The following is a 25,857-nucleotide window of genomic DNA, read 5'->3' as shown; positions in this document are numbered from 1 at the left end:
ATTTAAGGATTTGGTAACACTGTAAAATAATGTCTAATTTGTTAACATTAGTAAATGCATTGGTAACACTTTATAATAACTGCACTCATTAGCTAAGCATTAGTAAATAGTTCATGATTATAAAGCCTTTTCCCTCAATAATAGTCATTATTAAGCAGTAATACATCTATAAATAAATTGTTCTTGGTTTAAAAGCACATATATTACAAAATAGATTAAAGTCTCAGTTGTCTTATAAAATAAATGAATAAACACAACCCAGTTTGATTCAGAATTCAGAAATAATTATTTCAAGATGCATTAAAAGGAAACTGTACACTTGAATAGCTTTTGAGCAATTCTTGAAGGATTAGCATCACCTCCTCTTGTATGATGGTTTGAGGAATATATCTTCCAGATAGTACATCCGCTCCCTATATGCAGAGTATGCAGTCTTCGTAGGGCACCAACTCCCAGAGGGGGCACCATCCCAGTTGCTCAAAAAAAAAAAAAATCAAACATGCGCCATTCTCCCATGCGCGCTCGCGACCGCTCACACCTCATGTTTGCGGCCGAATGTTCGTAATTGATGGATGGACATCTATGCCTGGGTATAGGACATCAGCAATCCGGCACAGAGAAAAGAAAACTAAAGAAAAAAAAAAACAGGCATAAAGTTGTATTGACATTGGACACTTGAGAGTCCCAAATTTAGGGCCGGTCTCTAAAGTTACATGTGATATTGTTATACACTTTTCTAACGTCAGTAGCATTTGAAGAGAATGACTTACAGTCATAAAAACAACTGTAATTGTTCATCTAGGTGACAGCTATAATGCACAATTAATTTGAATGTTTGATATTTATTACAACAAACTGTAAGTCATATGTAAATTATGCTACTTTTTCACATGGGCTCAAATGCAAATTTGAAGCTCAATAGCATTTGAGAAGAAAGACTTGCAGTCACAAAACAATTGTAATGTGTTCATATAGGTGTCAGCTACAATGCACACCTTATACATTTTTTATAAATATAAAAATAAAGCGTTACTAAAGTTATATATATTGTTCTGTGTATGTGATTTTCAAAGTCTAGATTGGTCGGATTAACCCTTTAACTGCTGCATCCCTTAAAACTTGATTGTCAGAGGGTTACTGTAAATGCTTATGCCCGCTGGGCACAGTTTTCCCGATGCCACCGGGGTGGCGTTGCACTGATGGCTTGAGCCCGACATCGCTGCTTGCAGCTATATTTATTATTATTTTTATTTTTTATTAAACCTTCCGGGGTGTTTTGGGGGCCTTAACATGCTCAAAAACTCTTGAAAATTGGCACACACATTGGAATCTGCGGCCATCAGGACGCCGCAGAGGCTGGGACCCGGGCGTGGCACAGGGGCTCTATAGCGCCCCCTGGAAGACAGTCAGAATTCTTGAACCATAGCTCACACACACTTGCATGTATTTATATCAAACTCGGTACACTTATAGATCTCATTGAGCCGAACAACTTTCACACTTTATGTCATAGGCTCCGCCCAACAGGAAGTCAGCTATTCAGGGCTGTTTAAAAAAAGCATGCTCTGGAATTTGAAATACTCCTCTGAGGTTTTCAACCCGTTCGCCACGAAACTCGGTGAACATGATCTCAAGACATTGAGGATGAAAAATTGCGAGGGGATTTTTGATATCTCGAACGGTTTGCCCGTGGCGAGGCATGGAACTTATGGCGAGAAATGAGAAACAGGAAATGTCTAATAACATCCACATACATTTCCTGAATTTGATCAAACTTCATGGGTTTGTTCGTTGTATGATACCGATTGTATATATGTGGCTATTAAGAGTCAACGTTATAGCGCCACCAACTGGCAGCAGGAAGTGTGTCATTTTCCAAATGCTTTGAATTCAGCATCTTATTTTTACTCGATTTACTTAAAACTTCATCAGAATAATGACAAAACACGGCCGATGTAAATCTGTTGTGGGGATATTGATATCTGATATAGTGTTGCCATGGCAACATGTCAAACTTGAATGTTCTGTTATGGTGAGTTTGAGGCAGACAACAAGCTCAGATTTACATGAAACTCAAAACACATATCAGTATTCGTGATAGCTAGACAATGGCAAAAGCTTTTAAAAGGGCGTGAAGGAGGCACTCTATAGCGCCACCTTTTGTCAAAAGTGGGGGGGTTAGTTTTAGCTACAGACACCAAACTTGGTACATAAATTGTTCTTTTCAAGACGGACAACTTTCTAATTCACAGTCATCAGCTACGATCAACAGGAAGTCGGCTATTTTGATTTGAATGTGTATTTTTGAGATTTTACAGTTGTGAATTAGTGAATACTCCTCACAGGGGAAGTACACTATACACACCAAACGTTGTCTACATGAAGAAAAAACATCGAGGAACTTAAATTGCGAACAGATTTTGGTTAGCTTGAACGGTTTTGTCGTGGTGATTTTTTGAAATGACAGTAAAAAGTGAAACATTAATCGTCTTGTATTTTTAAATTGCAGCTTCCAAACCTTTAAAAAACATTTTTAATTTAGAAAACCAGTGATTCTGAGGAAATATGCATAGTTTCATGACTTTACAGCACTGTATGATTAAAAGAAAATTAAAAAACTGTCAGACATCTGATCTCACTCTGTCACTCTGTGTGCTGACTCTGTGTGTGTGTGTGAGTGTGAGTGGGGGAGGGGTGTGAGCTGAGTGGCAGACAGACAGAGAGAGAGAGAGAGAGAGAGAGAGAGAGACTTAAACATCTCTTTAATCACCAGAAAAAAAACTGTATTTTAAATAGTTATTTTTTTGCTGTTGTTGCTAATTGTGCTGTTATCATTACATCTTAAGAAATATCTTAGGCCTTATCCTTTTCTGACAGTTTCAGGGATTAAAAAAAATCCTAAAAAACCTTATTTGTGCTGCAAATAATAATTTCAAACTCATTTGATACTGACCTCTGTCACCCTGTGACATGACATTTATTTGAATTTACATAATCTCAAGGATGTAACAGTAAAACTGTTCAGCTCACAGATGAAGACTAAGCTTTAATGCAAGCAGAACTATTTCACAAATGCTTATAGGTTAATGAAATCATAACAAAACACTTTTAAATTATTTAAGGATTTGGTAACACTTTAAAATAATGTCTCAATTGTTAACATTAGTAAATGCATTGGTAACACTTCATAATAGCTGCAATTCTTAGCTAAGCATTAGTAAATAGTCAGTTCATGCTTTATATAGCCTTCTCCCAAAATTAATATTTTAGTAAGCATTTTATAAATACAGCTATAATTAAATTGTTCATGGTTTATATGCACATTTATTTTGAGGAGATTAAAGGCTGTAATCTCCCTAAAAAAAATGTAAAATAAAAAATAAAATAAATAAAATAAACAAACACAGAACTCATAAATATTTATTTCAAGATGCAATAAAAGAAAACTGTACACTTGAATTTATTTATATATATATATATATATATATATATATATATATATATATATATATATATATATATATATATATATATACACACACAATTGCATAAGTTTATATTTAAAAATGTTTAGCAAGTGTACAGCTAATAATAATAATAATAATGCATTTTATTTAGTTTTAGCTACAGACACCAAACTCGGTACTTAAATTGTTCTTATCAAGACGGACAACTTTCTAATTCACAGTCATAAGCTACGATCAACAGGAAGTCAGCTATTTTGATTTGAATGTGTATTTTTGAGATTTTACAGTTGTGAATTAATGCATACTCCTCACATGGGAAGTACACTATACACACCAAACTTTGACTACATGAAGAAACAACATCGAGGAACTTAAATTGCGAACGGATTTTGGTTAGCTTGAACGGTTTTGACGTGGTGATTTTTTGAAATGACAGTAAGAAGGGGAAACATTAATTGTATTGTATGTCTAAATTGCAGCTTCCAAACACTTCAAGGCATGTTTTCATACAGAGATCAAATCATTATGAGGAAATATGCATAGTTTCATGACTTTACAACACTGTATGGATAAAAGAAAAAAAAACTGTCAGACTTCTCAACTGACATGATCTCACTCTGGCCACTCCGTCTGTGTGAGGAAAGGGAGGGGGAGAGGGAGGGGGAGTGTGAGTGTGAGGGGGTTGGTGACTGTGAATCTTTGGTGACTGACAGTGTGTGTGGATTGTAGGGAGGGGCTGTCTGGCAGAGAGAGAGAGAGAGAGAGAGAGAGAGAGAGAGACCTAATCATTCCTTTAATAATCAGGAAAAAAAAATCTATATTTTAAATTGTTATTGTTTTTGTTGTTGCTAATGGTGGTGTTTTTTTCCTTTCATTACAGGTTAAGAAATCTCTTAGGCCTTATCCTTTTCTGACAGTTTTTGGGATTTAAAAACATCCTAAGAAGCCTTATTTGTGCTGCAAATTATAATTTCAAACTCATTTGATACTGACCTATGACAACCTGTGACGTGACATGACATTTATTAATCTCATGGATGTAACAGTAAAACTCTTCAACTGACAGATTAAGCTGCAATGCAAGCAAAACTATTTCACAAATGCTTATAGGTCATTAAAATCATTACAAAACACTAATAAATTATTAAAGGGTTTGGTAACACTGTAAAATAATGTCTAATTTGTTAACATTAGTAAATGCATTGGTAACACTTTATAATAACTGCACTCATTAGCTAAGCATTAGTAAATAGTTCATGATTATAAAGCCTTTTCCCTTAATAATAGTCATTATTAAGCAGGAATACATCTCTAATTACATTGTTCTTGGTTTAAAAGCACATATATTACAAAGGAGATTAAAGTTTCAGTTGTCTTATAAAATAAATCAATAAACACAACCCAGTTTGATTCAGAATTCAGAAATATTTATTTCAAGATGCAATAAAAGGAAACTGTACACTTGAAAAGGTTTTGAGCGATTCTTGAAGGACTAGCATCACCTTCACTTGTACGATGGTTTGAGGAATATATCTTCCAGATAGTACCGCCGCTCCCTATATGCAGAGTATGCAGTCTTCGTAGAGCACCAACTCCCAGAGGGGGCACCAGTTGCTCAAAAAAAACAAAACAAATATGCGCCATTCTCCCATCCGCGTTCGCGACCACTCAATAGCATTTGAGAAGAAAGACTTGTAGTCACAAAACAATTGTAATGTGTTCATATAGGTGTCAGCTACAATGCACACCTTATACATTTTTTATACATTTTAAAATAAAGTGTTACTAAAGTTATATATATTGTTCTGTGTATGTGATTTCAAAGTCTAGATTGGTCCTTTAACTGCCACATCCCTTAAAACTTGATTGTCAGAGGGTTACTGTAAATGCTTATGCCCGCTGGGCACAGTTTTCCCGATGCCACCAGGGTGGCGTTGCACTGATGGCTTGAGCCCGACATCGCTGCTTGCAGCTATATTTCTTCTTCTTCTTCTTCTTCTCCCGAATGAATCGCATTTTTGAGGGCTTTAACATGCTCAAAAAGTCATGAAACTTTGCACACGCGTCAAACCTGGTGAAAATTTTCGTCTAATATAGGATTCAGAAGAGGGTGTGGCAAAATGGCTCGACAGCGCCACCTATACCAAGAAAATCAACAGCCTTCCAGCTATGTTTCACGTACATGCATGAAAATTGGCACACATATGTAACACACCAATACCTACAAAAAAGACTCTTGGAGCGAAATTCTAAACCCAACAGGAAGTCGGTTATTTTTAATATTATGAGCATATTTTGTGTAATTTTGGTCATTTCCATGTGTTGTATTTTAACGAACTCCTCCTAGAGATTTCTTCAAATCAACACCAAATTTGGTATGCCTAATCTAAAGGCCTTTGCGATGTTAAATTGCGAAGATCTTGAGTTTTCGTTGAAGGGCGTGTCCGTGGCGGCCTGGCGAATTTCGATGATTCGCCATGAAAAATGAAGTTGCTATAACTCACACATACAATGTCCAATCTGCCCCAAACTTCACATGTTTGATGAGACTCCGAACCTGAACAGATTGGCATGCCCATATTCAGTTATAGTCATAGCGCCACCTATTGGCAACAGGAAGTGACATATTTTACGCTGCGACGAACTACTCCTAGAAATGTTATGACATCAATGTCTTTTTTGTGGTCAGTCTAATCTAAAGGCCTGTGCGATATTCAGTTGTGAAGATCTTGAGTTTTCGTTAAAAGGCTTGTTCATGGCGCCGCGACGAAGTTCGATGTCTCGCCATGGGAATAAAAGATGTTATAACTCAGGCATAAAATGTCCGATCTTCCCCAAACTTCACATGTGTGATAAGAGTCTTGGCATGAACAGATCTGCAGGCCAATATTCCACCGGGTGTGGCAGAAGGGCTCTATAGCGCCACCTATACACTTTCAACGGAGTGCGCCTCGAGCTATGTTTTACGTACATGTACAAAAATTGGTACACACATGTAACACTCTAATATCTACAAAAAAGTCTCTTGGTACGAAATCCGGATCCCAACAGGAAGTCGGTTATTTTGAATTTTCCCTTCAAAATTGGTGTTGTTTTTGCCATTTTCAGGGGTTGTACTTAAACGAACTCCTCCTAGAGATTTATTCAGATCAACACCAAACTTGGTCAGTGTAATCTAAAGCCCTTTGCGATAATAAATTGCGAAGGACTTGAGGTTTCGTTAAAGGGCAGGTCCATAGCGGCCTGACAAATTTCGATGTTTCGCCATGAAAAAGGAAGTTGCTGTAACTCAGACATACAATGTCCAATCTGCCCCAAACTTCACATGTTGGATAAGACTCTTGACCTGAACAGATCTACATACCAATATTCAGTTATAGTCATAGCGCCACCTATTGGCAACAGGAAGTTACATATTTTACACTGCGACAAACTACTCCTAGAAATTTTATGACATCAATGTCTTTTTTGTGGTCAGTCTAATCTAAAGACCTGTGTGATGTTTAGTTGTGAAGATCTTGAGTTTTTGTTAAAAGGTGTGTCCATGGCGCCGTGATGAAGTTCGATGTCTCGCCATCGGAATAAAAGATGTTATAACTCAGGCATAAAATGTCCGATCTTGCCCAAACTTCACTTGTGTGATAAGGGTCCTGGCCTAAACAGATCTGAAGGCCAATATTCCATCGAGTGTGGCAAAATGGCTCGATAGCGCCACCTATACACTTTCAACGGAGTGCATATACACTTTAAACGGAGTGTGCCTCGAGCTATGTTTCACGTACATGTAAAAAAATCGGTACACACATGTAACACACCAATATCTACGAAAAAGTCTCTTGGTACGAAATCCGAATCCCAACAGGAAGTCAGTTATTTAGAATTTTCTCTGCAAAATTTGTGTTGTTTTGGCCATTTTCAGGGGTTGGACTTTAACGAACTCCTCCTAGAGATTTATTCAGATCAACACCAAACTTGGTCAGTGTAATCTAAAGCCTTTTGCGATCTTAAATTGCGAAGATCTTGAGGTTTCGTTAAAGGGCGTGTCCATGGCGGCCTGACAAATTTTGATGTTTCGCCATTCAATAGGATGTTGTTGTAACTCAGGCATAGAATGTCCAATCCTCCCCAAACCTCACATGTTCGACAAAAGTCCTGCCCTGAACACATCTGAAGGTCAATATTCCACTATAATGATAGCGCCACCTGCTGGCAACAGGAAGATTGGCACATATATGGAATAAACATTGACATATTCTACTTATATTTGAGTTTAAACGCATATTTCTCACCGTTCACCTATTAACTAAAGCCACTCGCTGCCGGTGAGCCCGGGTGCGAGGGCCCGTTCATCGCTGCTTGCAGCTTTAATTCTGCATTGATCTTTTTTTATTTAATGCCTTCTGTATAAAGCTTGTGTGTTTCTATGACTTCTAGTGTTGAGTCTCCATCAGACATGTGCTTAGAGCAAGAATAATTATTCAAAATAAATAATTATACTAAAATAAACAACGAAGCAAAGCTGCTTTAGACTTAATGCCATACTTATGGAACAAATTATTCACAGCAACCTTTGTATTTATTCACATTTTATGAGACTTAAATGATGCATGTGTTTGTAAAACAGTATATATTTTAATTTCCTTTTTTTAAAATGTGTTTTATTCATTACAGCTCATGAACGTATTTTAAAACAAGATGAAAACATTAAAAGCAAAGTTCAAGAAGTCAGAGGTAAGAGCCTGTCATGTGCTAAGTGTGCTAGTCTAGTTAAATATGTTTGACTATTAATATGAGCCATTATGTTTACAGAACTGTTATATATATATATATTCAGGTTGTTAGATATCTTGATTATTTTGCTGACTTGTGGCTTTGTATGAGCAAACGTGTTTAGCAGTTGAAGACATGTGTAACCAGAGACCTCGACTAGTGTTCAATTATTGAAACACATTCATTCACTCAGACTCAGGATATGATGTATTCTGCATTCTTCATAGTTAGATGCTTTTATTGACCTTCATATTCACTAATATTCATAAGACATTATATTATTGGATCTGAGCCCAGTGTGTGAAGGTGAAAACACCATCCTCGTGTTGTGTTGGGATGCACGGATAGATGAGCCACTGTAGGGGAGAGAAAGTGAGCTGGATGTGTTCTGAACAAACTTCAGGTCTGGGTTAGATGTCCACATACTGTCTGCTGTCGGTGGGGTCGTGAAGTCAAAGAAGGATATATGTGTGTTAAAAAAGTTGGATTTGTCTGAATGGGTGGGGAAAAAACAATAAAGCTAATTTTATGTTTTATTTATATTCCCTTGTATTTTGCATAAATGAAATTTAAACAGTTTTCCCCATCATTTCTATTATTCTCAGTAGTGATTCTCAATAGATAAATATAATGCAGTATATTTTTATGCATTACAGTAGATTACAGTACTATTTACTAATGCATATATTTATATATATATATATATATATATTATATAAAAATAAATAAATAATTATAAAAAAAACTGTGTAATAATAAAATATAAATAACAAACAAAAGCATCTAAAATAAATACATATAAATTATAATAAATATAAATTCTAAAAATTAATATAAATATAAATTATTAATTGTTTTCTGCAAGTCACAGTAATGATAACAGACAGTGTAATTTAAGTATACATACACATATATACATACATACATACATACATACATACATAGATACATGTACACTATTTATTAATATAATACTATTTATTAATAAAATAATATGAATTAATAAAATGAAATTTCATTTAATTCTGTAGTAATTTTGTTATTTGCCTTTGTGATATTTGTTATTTTTTTCACTTTAAATTATTAATTTAAGTTCTTTCATTAATTCTTTTGATTGACAAAAGCATGTTAATATGTTAAGTGTTAATAAGCAATAACAATATTTATTTCTTTGTTTATTTTTTTATCTATTGCAAAAATTGGAGACAATTTGTCATGATCCAGTCAAATCCTGCATGAGGTTAAGAATCACACCCTGACCTACATTTGTTAATATTGGTGAATGTTTACCTCGAAACGTCACATTACAGAAGTGAAATACTTTAACCAACCGGCCCAGTTTTCCTCTACAAGTGAAGTTCATAAGAGCATTTCATCAGACAAAAATATTGCTATGCCTATATGTAGAAAAAGATGAGTCATCAATATTTATAACAAGAAAACTGCATCAACATGCCAATGTTTGCTAAAAGCTAGTTTTATCAACTTTTAGGAGTGCATTAGCATATAACTGACCTCGAAGCTAAGAAACATTGACTAAAAATCACAATATTGTTGTTCTACAGCATCTGTATGGCATGACAGGAAGTGTTTCAATCAGACTGACTTCGCATAAAAGTGATACACTACTAAGCACTTCTAGACACTGGGAGGGGTTGCAGAACACAAACTGGGGGTATTTTTATACCTCATTTAGTCTGATTGCTGACTGTGTATTTCGCTGTTGGGTTTGCTGAGTTCTCACCGTCCCCTGAAGCTAATACAGTAGCTTTGGGTTCAGTGTGTGGACGGCAAAACATATGGTGGTTGCAGAGAAGTGAGACAGAATTGGGATAGAGAGTAAAAAAGAAGGACAACGGGACAGGGAGGTGTGTGTGTGTGTGTGTGTGTGTGTGTGTGTGTGTGTGTGTGTGTGTGTGTGCCAGGCAGTGACTGCAGTGTGTGTCGTATATCTCTGCAGACAGCAGAACAGGACGGCATAGCAAGAGTTGCACACGACAAAGCTGCATTTGCAGGACAGATTTCAGCATTCGGATATATAATCAGAATTAGTAGCGTTTAGGCCTTCGTCTTACAGACAGATTAGACACAAAGTCATAACCTTGACTGTTTTCTGAGGGCTTTGGTAGCGTGAGGAGGGGTCGTGTTCAGGTTCAGTTCATTTGAACTTTTTTTGCGAAAGTATTTATCGTCCTGGTTGAGAGCAGATAGAGTGGATGGGTCGTGGACAGAAGCAGAGGTTTCATACATCCTCTGAGCTCTATGGATCCTCATGTCATCTTTAGCCCAATGAAAAGCTTCTGCATGTGTTACGGCGTGATTACGGTATGTACAGGCCCTCCTAGTGAGGCTATACAGAACACATGGACATGTTATGTTTTTAGGTAAAAATATAAATAAAAACCTTAAAACTAGATAAATTTAGCAGAATGTATCAAGAAAACACATAATTTGTAAGTTTTGCAAAAAAAAAAAAAAATGTTGCATTATGTACATTGTGGCTATGTTATGTTAATATGTTCTATATTCAGATTAAAATAAGGGAATGAATAAGTACAAGACAGTTGTGATTTAACTAAGACAAGAGAATATTTTTTTCAGTGTGGTCACGATTTAACTAAAACATGAACAAGTTAGTAAAAAACGGTCAAGATTTCACTAAAACCAAGGAAAAAATTTGTACAAAATGGTCACGATTTAATGTGAATTTGGACAGCAAGGTCATGATTTAATGTGGTCACGATTTAACTAAAACTAGGGAAACAATTCTTGAACGAGTTTGTAAATTTTTTTTATGATTTCACTAAAACAAGGGAACAAATTTGTACAACATGGTCACGATTTAATGTGAATTTGGACAGCAAGGTCATGATTTAATTTGGTCACGATTTAACTAAAACTAGGGAAACAATTCTTGAACGAGTTTGTAAATTTTTTTTATGATTTCACTAAAACAAGGGAACGAATTTGTACAACATGGTCATGATTCAACTAAAATGAGGGAATGAATTTGTATAATGTGGTTACAATTTAACTAAAATAAAGGACCAGTTAGTACAACACGGTCGCGATTTATTGTGGTAATTGCAGGGTAACAAAAGAGAAAATTTATTTGTAAATATGTTCACAATTTAACTTAAATGAATAAATGAGTTAGAAAAACATGGTATAGCTTTTTAACTAAAACAAAGGAATTCATCTGTACAACATGTTCACGATTTGAAATAAAATGAGGGAATTAATCAATGGGAACAAATTAGTACAACATGGTCACAATTTAATGTTGTCACAGTGTAATTAAAACCAGGGAATGAATGTGAAAAATGTGCTCACAATCTAACTTAAAGCAATGAATGAGTTAGGCCCCATTTACACAAGTGTGTTTTCGTTTTAAACCGGCATTTTAGAATTAAAACGATCTGCGTTTACACTGGTGTTTTAGCTGCGTTTCAGAAACGATCTAAAAACACGGTTTGGAAAATGGATTCATGGTGTACTCGCTTATTATATACATTTTTCTACATTTTGAACACAAACAAAGTTACAGATCACAGCTCTGATTGGTTGTTTCTTAACGGGAGCGGATGTATTTCTGCAAATGGCAATAGGACCACTGGGAGGAGCCAGAGGAGCTTGATTTCTTCACAGATTATCTGTCTCATATTCTACTGTCAGGACATAATGACAGGTTTAACAAATATGTAAAAAATATATTTTTACAAAAGTTCCCTACTGCAGCTTTAATACAACATGTTCACGATTTAATTAAAAGTAGGGAACTAGTTAGTAAAACATGGTTGCCATGTACTTAAAAAAGGGACAATTTTTTACAACACCAGCACAATTTGACTAAAATGAGGGAATGTGGTTACAAAATGATAAGTAGAGGGACCAGATCCTTAATTTTGTGCTGCTTTATCTGTATCTGTAAATATTTTGTTGTTTTGGATAAAGTGACACCTCGTGGTAATGACACAACAACATGCCATTTCACAAATGTGCTATTAACAGTGTTTTTTTTTTTTTTTACTAAAAAAATTATCTTGTTCATTTAAAATGACATTTAAAAACCGTTAAAAACACTGCTAAAGAAAATGATTTCATGTTATTTGAAGAATTTGACCGTTTATAACTTGTGTAGTAGATTTTGGTCAAATATGGAAAGTATAAAATAAAATAAAAATGTGTGTTTGTGTTCAAATATATATGTTTTAAGAGTCAGGACTGGAGTAAGACGGATGACAGGTTGTTGCAGGCTGTAGAGCAGAATGACCCAGAAAAAGTTGCCACACTGCTGGTGAAGAAAGGTCTCTGCCCGTCCAAACTGGACTCGGAGGGCAAATCAGCGTGAGTGGACCTCTGACTTCAACTTAGTCTTGCCAAAAATATTGTAAATATATATAATTACTTAATAAGCAATAGCACATGAGCAATGAAAGAAATGGCTAATTTCACAGGTTCCATCTTTGTGCGTCTCGAGGACGGTTGGACTGTCTGGAGGTCATCCTCTCTCATGGGGTGGACATCAGTGTAACAGACGGCTGTGGTACGGTTTAGTGTACTAGTAATGGAGGCTCTTCTACTGTAGGTCTCAAAGAGATGCATTCATTTCTCTCTGTAGGGTTTAATGCTCTCCATCTTGCTGCTAAGAATGGACAGTCGGATTGTCTAAAGAGGCTTCTTCAGGTAAGAGTCATGAAGTAAAGTCCTAGAAAGAGCCCATGCTGAAGTAGTATAGTTATAATGTTCCTTCTGCAGGAGAGGATGCCCGTTGATGCCACAGACAGTTTCAGGAGGACGTCCTTACACCATGCTGGTAATAAAAGCTCTTCCAGTGTTCAAACGTTTGAACATTGCATCTGGACGTTAGCGCGAGGCTGTTGTTGGTTCAGATGTTGTTCTGTCTTTGTGTTTGTGCAGCTGTAAGTGGCTGCTTGTCCTGCACTGAGATACTGTGGGACTTTAAAGCCAAACTTGATGTTCAAGATGGAGTAAGTTCAACAGAACACAACACAGAGTAAAAGGATTATTTATACATGTACATTTGGCAGTAGATTTAATCTGAAGTGACATTCAGGATATGCTTTTTATTAGTATGCATGGATCCATAGGGACACTAGGAAGTATCTGCCAAATGTTGAGTACAGTGAGTTGAGGTTTAACTTATTGTTTTCTCGTAGGATGGGTCAACTCCATTGATTCTAGGTGCCCAGATGAGCAGAGTCGAACTTTGTGCCTTCCTTTTGGAACGAGGAGCCAATCCTAATATACAGGACAGCCAGGGCAGGTTGGGTATACTTTAAACAGATTTTATACAAAATAAGTGCACAAAAGATGGAAAATTTTGTTTTAATTGAATTCGTATTATTTTTACCAAATTTTAAATTACTGCATGGTTTGAATTAAATAAGACATGCATATTAGATTAAATAAAAATAAAAAAATGTTGTGTTTGCAACTAACTGAAATAAAATAAGCTGAAGTTGAAAATGACTAAAACTAAAATCACTTAAATCGAAATAGAAGTATTTAGGGGGGGGGGGGTATATAAGAGTTACAAAAGTATATTATAAATGATAATATAAAAATAAAAGCTAGGGCAAAATATTAAAAGCATTACTTTTGCTTTATAGAGGAAAGCTATCAGACTTGTATTTTTTATTGTATTAATTTTATATTTTATTGTTTTACCTTCGGAATTCTTCCCATACATATTGCACCCCCCTACAAATGTTTTATTTTTATAAATAATACTATAATATAAATGTATGTATGTGTGTGTGTGTATCTTTTATTTTTGCAGAGATACTATTATAGCTTTTATTAACGTTTTGCATTGTTTGTTATTTGTTTATATTATATTCTGATTTTAAAGTTTTATTATTATTTTGTATTTTCATTAGGTTTTTTTCAGGTTTTTCTTTTAGTACATCAACTTTAAATAAAAATTAATAGAAATTGTGCCTCAGCAACTAGCTGAAATAAAACAGGTTTTCTATATTTTTCTATATTTTATTTGTTATTTCAGTTCAAGTTTATTTTATTTCAAGTAACAATAGTCGATTATAAGTTTTAGTTTTACTTAGCTACAATTACCCTGATATATAATATAATTTGTTTTACATATATATATATATATAATGAAAAAAAATTTTTGTTTTGTTTTTGTTTCTAGTCCTTCAGTTTAATCTTGAAAAATAAGACTGTCATGTTATTTTCAACAGAAAAAATACATAAAATATACTCAGGGGATTTCATACTGTATATTGGACATCTGGGTTTCAACTCGTGTTTTTCTTTTCTCGAAGCAGATCAGCATTGATGTTGGCCTGTGAGAGTGACAGCATGGAGACTGTGGAGGTGTTATTGAAAGGCGGAGCTAACCCACATCTTACCGATGCCCTGGGCCACAACTCCGCCCACTACAGCATTACCGCCGGCAACAACAAGATTACCCAGCTTCTGCAGAACATAGGCATTTCTGCAGGTAACCACACACACATCTGGTCCTCACTTTTAATTGCTTCGAGAGAGAGGGACCATCTGGTGCCTAGTGGTTCTCTGATGTTTGGCCCCCATATTCATTTGGATACGCTCGTAATCTGAGAGGAGAGACTAAAAAGCAGATGTTACGTTGGGTACACAGAGAAGTTTGCTAACTCGAGTTACAAAGGCCGATTGGAAACATATGTCGCTCTGAGTTGGAAATGGATCCCAGTGTTAATAAAGGGCCCCTGTGGTCGTACCACCTGACAGAGTGATAAATGTGCTGCCTGTCTGCTTTCATGTTGCCTCTTTTTTGAATGCAACAGTGAGCATGTGGTGGAAAGGGAAGATTATATATAGTTATGTGTTTGAACGTGAGTTTGTTTGGAGTGATGGTTTGTGTGTGTGTGTGTGTGTGTGAGTCTCACCGCACTGCTGTCTGTTTCTTATTTCTGTCCCATGCATTCCCAGCCACTGAGGGTTCAAGTGAGGAGGTAATTGTCAAAAGAAACGGCCTCTCCCTTTTGTTGCATACAAATAACTACCCCACAGAAAATCCTCAAGGATGGTCAGGGATGGATTATGCTGCTGTAAAATACCAAATACCACAAATATAGTTGATTTTATTACACATCTGAGAGTAGCTTAACTGCGGTATCCAGACAGCTTGATTTAAAGGTGAAGTGTGCAATGTTTTCACCCCTAGTGGCAACATGGGGGATTACAAAAATATAAAAAAAAATTCCTCCAAAATTGTCTTAAATTGTGGTCGTCTTCTGCTAATTTTCATAGGCAAAATTGTGAATTTTGCAAAAGGGGCAAATAATTTTCACTCAACAGCTTCTAAAAATGTGTTGTTTTGACCAACAGAAAGCTGGTTTGAGAGTGTGTCACTGGTGCTTTATGTGTCGCTACACTAAAAAACTAATAAAAATGAATTTCGCGAATGTGACCACATCTTTACATATAGTTGTCTTTGCATTTTGGAAAAGAAAAAAGTATTTAAACATGGAAAAAATGGCACACTCTCTCTTTAACATCACATAAGTATGCACTTCACCTTTAAGAAGTCAAATCAGTAGTTTGAAGACGAAGCGCATGTTACAAATCTAACTAACACTGCTGCTGCTGCTTTGCTTACTAACTTGTCCATCCTTGAAACTCCGCCCACACCAGCAGGCTCCTCCTCCTCCCAATCCCCCATCTAGTGGAACCACACCCCGCAAAAGGAAAGCCCCTCCTCCTCCAAAATCTCCTGCTCAGGTATTGGAATTCATGAATGGAATGGAAATGCTTTAAAAAGGGAGCGCATTAAAAAAAAAGTTCTTAAAGGGATAGTCCACCCAAAATTTAAAATTCTGTCATCATTTACTCACCCTCATGTTTTTTTTCCTTCTTCATAACTGATAAAACTGCTCTGTTGCAATTATACAAATAAACACCATAAAAGTATGACAGTTTTTTCATTTTGTATAACTATTCCTTTAAATGCATGGCACTGGGTCTTATTAAGTAATAATTGTGTGGATTGTTCATATTCATGCACACTTGAGAATGTCTTAAAAAATTACGAGTACAGTTGTTCACAACACATGCGCAAAACAGATTAATCTGTTCTTAATCTTCTTCTAATGTTAATGAATAAAATTTTAATATCTAAAAAAACATTTCTAATTAATTAAAAATTATGAAACTTGAATGTAACAACAATTTAGCAAGATTAACAAAAAAAAAACATTTTCAGACCCCTGTTAAATCAATTTTATTTTATCGCAAATTCAAATTTGTCTTTTTAATTAATACAGTATATAACTTCAAATTTAAATAGCAGTATTTTTCCTTTTGTATTCACAAACATTAGTCCACATCACAGTTTGATCAAGTGCAGAGCCCTTTTTATTAATTCGTCCGAAATATGCAAAATTCCATTATATTCATTGTTATATTTTCAGTTCCATTTTTATGACTGAATTCCATGATTTCTTTTGTGTTGTCAATATCACAGAAGTCATAGGGCACTAGTATCATACACATGGTTTTTGAAGGACATCCATTGTTTTAGTTAAATATGCATGGCTTATTCTTAATAATTCTGCAGGCCCCGCCCCCTTCCTCAGACGCCTCAAGCACGCCTGTCCCCGCACAATCACCTGACTCACAGAGCCCCGTCCTGCCTTCTCCTGCCCCCAGGACCCAACTTCCCCCATCTGAGAACCTTGTGAGTGATGACCAATATGAAAATTGAATTGTAATTGTAATTTGGCCAACATAACCCATAGTCAGCAGTCACAGGTCATTATATTTGCACAGTATTCCATGTGACTATTTCTGCGTTAAGACTATTTCTACAATGTGTGATTGTGTGTCAGGTGGAGGACGAGGAAGTCTTTGAAGAGATCCGTAAGCTCAGGCTGGAGAGAGGTCGCCTGCTGCAGAAAATCAAGGTTCTGGAGCAGCAGAAGAGCAGCGCTACCACAGCCCTGGAGGAGGTACTGCACTTCTTTAACTATAATAAACATGCTAGCAATTTCCACTGAAAGGAAACAAAATGGGGTTAAAAATAAAAATAAAAAGTCATAAGATGAATTTGTAAATATGTGCTGCATGCTTTCCTCTCAATAACAGAAAAACCACTCAACAAAAGCTTGTATGAGTTTCTTTTGTCTGCTGAAGACAGAAGATATTTTGAAGAATGTTGGTAACCAAAATAGTTGACTCTGTAGCCATTGACTTCCATAAAAAAAATTTTTCCCATATACTATGGAAGATAATGGTTTACAACATTATTCGAAATATCTCATTTTGTGTTTAACAGAACAAAGAAACTAATACAGGTTTGGAACAACTCGTGGGTGAGTAAATTATGACTGATTTTTTATTTTTGGGGGATCTGTCCCTTTAAATTTGTGTGTTTTTGTCATATAGCAGTTATTACTAACTATCAAAATGTTCTGCAGCTAAGCTCTCTGAGACAGCGTCTGAGCGAGGTTGAGGCCGAGCGTGACCGACTGCTGGCCGAGCTGGAGGAGCTGAGAGCGGCTCAGGTGAGCGGTGTGACCTGTGACTCTGAAGACACGGAGGAATCAGATGACATGTTAGACTTCCCAGGTGAGCCAAGAACACTTCCTGTCACAAAAGTGAGTGGAAGAGCTGGAAAAAGTCCTGGAGCTAATTAAGTGGAACATTTCTGTTTATGTGGCATCAGGAGCAGAGAAGTTACTTTCTAAGCAGTCACGAGGCCTGGATGCTGATTCTCCGGCTGAGGGCGCATCTCAAGAGAATCCTGCCATTGTAGAGCAGCTTCGCAGAAAAGTGGAGGAGCTGACCAACCAGAATGCCGACCTGGTTCTCAAAGTGCAGGTGGAGTTTCTCTCCTTTAAACACACATTTACAGAATGCAAGCAGAGCACTAAATCACAGGCATGCACACACATACAGAACGCTGACCTCATTGTCTGCGTTTATATGTGTTTTCAGCAGCTTCTTAAAGGTTATTCAGATGGGCACGATAAATATGCAATAACCACATACTGCATCTGACCTGCTTCTTAAAGCCTCGCATCTGCTTTAGAGATTTAAAGATCTGAACACACAACATGTGCACTAGTTCAACCTGATGCTGTATATGTATGTAGCTCAGATATAGATGTTTTTCCTTTTAGATTTTTTTCATCCTCAACAGTCATTCCAATCACGGTTTATTTACATTGAAAATATACCCTTCATTTTTAACTTATTTTTAAACTTAATTGTAACAACAATGTCAAAAAAAAAATGTCATCAGAATAAAATAAAAAGTTTAACTTGAGGAAATATATAATCTCTTATTTATTAGGGGCCAAGCACCGAAGGTTCTTCTTCTAATTCTTCTGCTCTGGAAATCTAAGGCAGCCCATAGAAATTTGGCACACTGATAGAGGACAGCCCCAACATTAACCACACCCAATTTGGAGTCTCTAAGTCAAACCCTCTAGCGCCACCACTTGTCCAAATTTGCACTCCCGTTTGTGCTAATATCTTTTGAACCGTAAGGGCTAGAAACAAAAGGTCATGAAAATTGAACCATTTGTCAAAAAGCTCACCAAAGTGGATGTGACGCTTATTCCAGACCAAACTTGGTGCGTGTTTTGACAACCATGATCTGAGGCTAACTGCACAATTTCAGCACAGGGCCACCTAGTGGTCAGGAGCTATGAAAAATGGCTATATTTTGCTTATAAGTTTCAAAAAATACTAATAGCTTTTGTTTAGTTTTTTTCTGTTATCATGATACTGAGTTTGATCATTTTTTTGGCTCATGCCGAGAACATTGATACCAATTTCCCTATTACCGGCCGAACTTCCTACCCTCCATTTAGATTTTCTCTAAAAACCTACTTTTTCCGAACTCCTCCTAGACCACTGGTTTGATTTTCACCAAATTCAATATGGACTTCGTGTAGGTGGATGAAACGGTTTCTGTTTAACGCAGGAATGAATTTGCTGGAATAATGCCAAACTGTGTCTGAAGCTGTATCTCATCAAAGCTTTGACATATTTACACCAAATTTTGTATGTGGCATTGTCACCTCACACTGACCACACCACAACAATTTGAGAACAGCGCCACCTCAAAAGTGATAAACCTTAAACCATATTACTAGTTGGTTGTATAAATGATGTTTCAGTCATTTTGAGATTATACTTTGACACACAATTCCTAATTATAGAGTGCTTATTTATAAGGCTAAATCACAGTTGACATTATAATAGCACTGATCAGATCAGTGTGGTACTGCATTCTGGTAAAAATAGCATGGCATGTACGTGAAGTGCTAATAATGCATTCCACTTACAAAGCCCTTGTATGTTAGGGGAACATGTGCGGCAAACTCATGTTTTCTTGTTCAGATGAGCTTAGTAGAAAGTTTTTGTAGCACATATATTACTTAAAACTGCACATTTGACATAAGTCAGCCATGTTTGGCAAGGTCCTCCGAAACTGGGTTGTATTTTGACTGAATTCCAGGGTTAAACAAACAGATCAAAGAACGCTATGAGGATAATGGCTGAGGCAACATATGGCAACTACATGTGCTGTCTTTAAAAGAGAAAACCAATATATATCTTTATTATTGCAATATTTTTATCTCTATTGTGTTGTGATCTGCAGATGCTGGAAATGTTTGATAAGGATGACACGGATATGCAGGGCTCGGGCCCAGATTTTGTTCCCGCTGCGCAGTATGAATCTTTAAGGAGAGAGTTTGAGGAACTACAGGAGAAATACTCAAGAGCCCAGGCTTCAACTGAAGCCTCAAGCGTAGCAGAGGATCCTGGGTAATATGGTTAAAATTAGATCAGACTAATATTTTGTCAATCTTTTCTTGATACGATTCAGAAAGCACTTACTTTACTGTATATGTTGCCTGTATCTATTCATTTGGTGCATTTGTGTCTAAATTAATAATAATTATTATTATTATGATTATTTTTGTTGTTGTTTGTCTTTGCAGAATTCAACTATATTGCAAATTTTACACAATCTTTCCTCACAATGAACAAAAAATCTTTCACTATTGATAGAAAATATTTAAAAAAAAATACATAAACCTATGTAAATGCAAATTATGAAACGTAACCATTACCAAAATCAATATGTTATAGTATCACATTATTTTGCTTGGCGACAATGTGTCAATACATGAATTCCAAGTATCAATATTTTATCATACAATTGCAAATATGAAAATATTTTGGTTCTGAATAATAAAATCTAAAACATTTTGTAGCAATACTGGTGCATGCATCACAATTGAGAGTTTTTTATGACAATGTTGGTCAGTCGGTCTGTTTGAGATTCTGCAGTTGAAAATATAAATGACACAATAATATAATTTCATGGCTTAAGTAATGTGATATTATTAGCCTCTGGTATTTCTTACCTCTATTACTAGAAAGTTGAACTTACCTAATCTAAACTAATATCAGTCACTTATGCACATATGAAACCTGTTGAGTAGGGCTGCACGTTTTCAAGTTTTTCATTAACCGTTAACCGAGGCCCTTAGCGGTTAATAATCGGTTAACCATAGTGTGCGCCAGGGTTTCCGTTGTCCGGTAATTTCCAGACATTGGCCAAAAAAAAAAAAAAAAAAAAAAAAAAGTCCGACAAAATTTAATCTCACCGGTCAAACTGTCCTATTAAAACTACCTAATAATCCCGCCCACTAACACAATCTGTATTTGAGAATAAGCCTAAAATGTATAAAGCAAATAGGCTATACACCGACCTTTGGCTATGTTATAAAGGAACAGGCTCTAGTAATGGTTATGTAACTTTCCGTGTTTCGGCGAAGGTAACAAGCAGGCTTCGCGGCCGCCTCGCTAAGGCTATGACTATGATATGTTTGACAGATACAATATTTGAAAATCGATAATTATTTTTTTTAATTACATTTATATCTGAATTTATGTCAACCTATAGACTTTCAAATATCAAAATGTCATGAATTAATATGTATTTTTGTACAAAATGACATATAAACATATTTTCCTATTATATTTTGCCTGGAAACGCTTCCAACAAGGCGTCAGTTCTATTTCAAGCATGCACGCGTCGAGCCACGCCTGAGCCGCGCGTCTCACGCAGGCAGTCGGCAAGCTCTAACCTGTTAACATGGGAGCCGAATTAAAAACAGACACGCCACGCAGCTGAGATGCTTTCGCTCATCGCCACGCATCCAGTGAGTCCTGACCGGCCTAATGATGCCCGGGTGTTGGCTGTTGAGATTACAACAACGAGGTTGTACTTGAAGTATATCTAAGCACTGTATTGCAATACTTGCATTTTGCCCCGTCACTCTCAATTTTAAAGTGCTCCAACGCTGTACTTTTTTTTGCCCGCTTCATATTAGAAAAATGACTTCTTCTTGTGGACATTACAAATGTCTGGGAGCGCGCTGGCGGTCTCTGGTGGTGCAAAAATGTATTACAACTAAATTCAATGCACGCCATTGACGTCACTTAACCGAGCAAAATGTTTCACTCGGTTACGCAATTTTTAACGGTTAATCGGTTAACCGGTTAACCATGGACACCCCTACTGTTGAGTAATTAAAAAATTTGCTTTCCTAACGGTTGCTTTCCTTAGATCTGAGGAGAAAGAGGAGAAAGATCAAAAAGCTCTTGAGGAACAGCTGGCCCAAGCCCAGGCCGAGTTAGAGGAACTCAAAGAACAGATGCGTCTGGGGGTCTATTCAGTGGAGGAACCAGGAACGAAGCCTGAAGGGGGCTCCAAGTTCCCTGAGGAAGGGGCAAATCTGGAGCACCAGCAGGAGCTGGAGGCAGAGCTAGCTAGCAAAAAGACAGATGGGGAGGGGCTTAGTGAAGGTGACAATGACACCATCCAACAGCTGAAACAGAGGGTGATTGAACTTGAGGCAGCTCTGCAGGATAAAGAGAACGGAGAAGAGGGAGAGGAGGAGAACAAGACAGTTGTGAGTCTTAAAAAGCGGGTGGAAGAGCTGGAAAAAGCCCTGGAGCAACGCAAGACAGCAGGGCACAAGGAGGGCGAGGGAGCGCCGGTGAACAGGTTGCAGGCACGGGTGGAAGAACTTGAGCAGCTGTTGAAGGAGAGCGTCCCTCGAGGTCAGTTTGAGGAGGTTCAGGTCACTTTGGGTCTTCAGCTTAACCAGCTAGCTCAAGAACGAGCCGAAGTGGCTACCCGACTCAACCAAGCCTTACTGGAGCTGGAAAGGCTCCGCCCTCCATCCCACATTGGTGAAGATGAAGACGACGAGGACCCTTCCGAGAGCTCGGAGGTTTCCATTGCATCTGGTGAGTGCACCTGTTGTCCCTCTGAGACTCCCCTAAATAACCATTTGATTCCTGCCATTAAAAATAAATCACATTTTTGACCAATCAGAGCACTCCCTGCACCTGTCGCCAGGCGGACGGACCTTAGAGGCGATACAGGAGGAGCTGGAAGTGGCAAGGCAAGAGGCAGCACAAGCTCTGGACAGCCTTTGTGCCGAGAGAGAAAGCCGAGCTCAGGATGAACTTCAGCTGAGAGATGCAGTACCGCTGGTGAAACACCAGGAGGTGCTCTCCGCAATAGCCCAGCAGTTAGCGCAAACAGAAAAAGAGCTCCAAGCAGAGCGGGCACTGCGTGAGCAAGCTCAAACTGAGGTCGCCAGACTGGAATCCGAGCTGCAGGCTGTGCAAAAAGACTCAGTTAGCAAGGAAGAACATGATAAAGTCAAAGTAAGTTACAATTGGGAGAATGTCGCATCAGCGAAGGAAACCTTTTAATGACTCATTCAAAATTATGCACAAAGCACTTTGATTCAATTAAAACACGCATTTGAATAAAGAATAATATACTGCAGAAATGCTTTTTTCTCTATGCATAGAAAAGTGGTGTCCATTCCTGGTCCTGGAGGGGCAACTGTCCTGCAGAATTTAGCTCCTACCCTAATTAAGGAGTAAGGGTGGAGTTAAGTTCTGCAGGACATTGTCCCACTAGGAGCAGGTCTGGACACTCTTATGGTTTCTGAGCTTGATTCTTCCTCACTTCAGGCAGAGCTTGAGCGCTTTCTGGAAGAGAGTCGGCAGAGTGCAAGAGCGGCTCAGGAGTCTCTGAGTGAAAAAGAGACAGAACTGAAAGAGCTGCGATCGCAGAAAGCTTTAGAGCAAGGACTGGTGTCCAAAGAAGACCATGAGGCCCAGAGACTCTCGCTTCAGGCCGAGATCAATACTCTGACGGCACAATTAGCCGATCTGGCACGCAAGCACGAGAAGACCTGCACTGAGGTGCGTGTTGTCCTCGATGTTAAGACAGTTTCCACTCCACCTATTTGGACGTGTTAAAAACAAGCCAAGTTTTATTTAAAAAGAAGTCTCCTTCCGCAGGTTTTCCAGGTGCAGAGGGAGGCTTTATTTAATAAGAGCGAGCGTCAGGTGGCTGAATCCCAGCTGGAGGCAGTTAAAAAGCAGCTGGCGGATCTTCAGGCCGAGTCCACCCACATCCAACAGCTGCACCAGGACATCCAAGACTCGCAGGGGCTCGTCAAGGAGAAAGACCGCAAGGTGTGAGGGGAAAAAAAGCTTGGCTGTATCCGAATATGCATACTTCCATACTATACAATCCGTAGTGTGTCCGAATTCACAGTATTGATAAAACAGTAGGCGATAAGTACCTGGATCTCCAGTGAGACTCTGAAGTGCACATCTAATGGACACTTGACTATCCCATGAGGCCACAGGAGAGGAGTTGTGAAGGGAGTGCACCAGTCAGGTTCTGGAAGTAAAATCCCATTCATTTTCTCAATAGCAGAATTGATTTTTATCAACTTATAAACCATAAAGATAGACCTAGTGTGAGCTACAAAGTTTTTAATCAAAGCTATATATATTTGTTAAGGTCATAAGTACATAATCATGTTCATTAGTGGGGAAAAACTACATTACCCATAATTCTGGAAAAAAAAAACTCCACCAATCAGAGAATTGCATCAGTAAATTCCATCAAAATAACCCTTTAGCACAGATCACTGTGAATGATGCAAAAATCCATGATATGTGCATTTGATTCATTCTTTTAACGCTTTCTTACCATCTCTCTGCAGATCACAGAGTTGTCTAAAGAAGTTTTTCGTCTGAAGGAGGCTCTGGGGGCTTTGACTCCTCCACTGGCACGTTCTCCATCGCCACCGTCCTCAGGGATACCTGGACAACAGTTAGCACTGCAGAACCGTGTAACCGTATTAACACAGCAACTCCAGGTGAGCGTAGCACATGAAGAAACGAATGGTTCTTTTAAAGGAACGTTTCTTTGGGGATCCAAAAAAAGTTATTCTGTGGCATTGCTGTGAAGACCACCTTTTGCGACCTTCATTTTTAAGAGTGTAGAAGAACCGATTTTGCTTCCCTAAAAAACATTCAGTGAAAAGAACCATGTTGTTCTTAGTGTGAAGAACATTGTAATGGTCTCAAGAACCTTTTTCCCCTCTAGAGAACCTTTTGCGGAATGGAAAGATTCCATGGATTGCCAATAAAGAGCTTTTATTTTTTTTATAAAGTGTGCGTTTTTAAATGAATAACACTCGTCTAAAGTCTTTCCTTTCATCTTGTGCTCAGGACTGCGAGCGCAAACACAAGACTGTGGTTTCAGTATATCGCTCTCATCTATTAGCTGCTGTACAGGTGAGACCCAAATCCCAGCCATACATCTGCAGGAGCGTCTTATGTTACACATACCTATGTGACTGTTTATGGCTTAACAGGGCCGGATGGATGAAGAAGTTCAGGCACTTTTGCTTCAAATCCTCCGTATGACACAGAAAGGTCAAAATTAGTGCTTTGCACCTGACAGCAATACAAAGAGATCAAGTGACTGCTTTAAGTACACTTGAACCGAAGTATATCACCACTGTGTACCGCCAACAAGAGGCACTGAAGCTGTGGATGAGAAGATGATTGTATTTCCTGTGTGTGATGATTTATGAGGGACAACACAAACACTTTTGTACCACATTTCAATAAACGGAGAAATGCTGCTGATGTTCGTTTCTTTGTAACTGTGTGGTTGACACTTTCTCCGCAGGCCTCTCACAGTACTGTATGTCAAAGTTTACTTTGTGGAAAAAAAGTATGTTATGATGATGAATTTCCCTGGTGTTAAAAAGATGCTTTTTGTTCTCATCACAAACAGCTGAGCACTTCTGTTAGTACAGGTTTCATATCCTTTTAAAATCAGAGCAATATTTCATGTAAAATTCAACTTTGTTATGTCAGTTGAACCTGTATTCATTTCAATCATTTTTTTCTTCTGTTAAAAAGCAAAAGGAGATGCTTGGCAGAATGTCCAAGCTGCTCTTTTCCATACAATGAAGGTGGACGATACAGAAAAGTCATTTATGGTACGAAAGGTATTTGTTTTTAAATAAATTCCACTCTTTTGAATGTTCTAATTATTAAAGGATCCTGAAAGAAGCATCACGGTTTCCAAAGAAATATTAGATAGCACGACTGTTTTCATCATTGATAATAGTAAAAAATATTTCTGGAGCAACAAATCAGCATAAATGCATACCTGTTGCACATTAGAGACTTCTTTCAAAAGCATCAAACCTGACAAAAAACATTTGAATGG

The 25,857-nt window shown here is 37.5% G+C and overlaps 1 protein-coding gene across 4 annotated transcripts; it reads left to right on the top strand.

Moving 5' to 3' along the window:
- Nucleotides 1–9,968: 9,968 nt before the first annotated feature.
- Nucleotides 9,969–25,265, top strand: ankrd24 (ankyrin repeat domain 24). 4 transcript variants are annotated; one of them, XM_052590319.1, is made up of 22 exons: nt 9,969–10,562; nt 12,454–12,584; nt 12,695–12,783; nt 12,859–12,923; nt 12,996–13,053; nt 13,158–13,228; nt 13,418–13,524; nt 14,549–14,724; nt 15,195–15,217; nt 15,900–15,986; nt 16,822–16,941; nt 17,093–17,212; nt 17,681–17,831; nt 17,929–18,083; nt 19,876–20,042; nt 21,856–22,541; nt 22,654–22,967; nt 23,283–23,516; nt 23,616–23,792; nt 24,332–24,487; nt 24,843–24,908; nt 24,989–25,265. In XM_052590319.1, exons 1-22 carry the CDS (start codon nt 10,500–10,502, stop codon nt 25,058–25,060), a joined length of 3,288 nt encoding a protein of 1,095 aa, XP_052446279.1. In that variant the 5' UTR covers nt 9,969–10,499; the 3' UTR covers nt 25,061–25,265. The 4 variants fall into 4 exon arrangements, 2 of the variants coding, with proteins under 2 accessions (XP_052446279.1, XP_052446278.1); XM_052590318.1 differs by having other exon boundaries at nt 9,972–10,562; nt 22,630–22,967; XR_008161462.1 differs by lacking the exons at nt 24,843–24,908; nt 24,989–25,265 and having other exon boundaries at nt 9,970–10,562; nt 22,630–22,967; nt 23,616–24,009; nt 24,332–24,479.
- Nucleotides 25,266–25,857: the final 592 nt, after the last annotated feature.

This window comes from Carassius gibelio, chromosome B22 (assembly GCF_023724105.1).
Source record: "Carassius gibelio isolate Cgi1373 ecotype wild population from Czech Republic chromosome B22, carGib1.2-hapl.c, whole genome shotgun sequence".
NCBI lineage: Eukaryota > Metazoa > Chordata > Actinopteri > Cypriniformes > Cyprinidae > Carassius > Carassius gibelio.
This window is presented reverse-complemented; position numbering and strand designations above follow the sequence as displayed.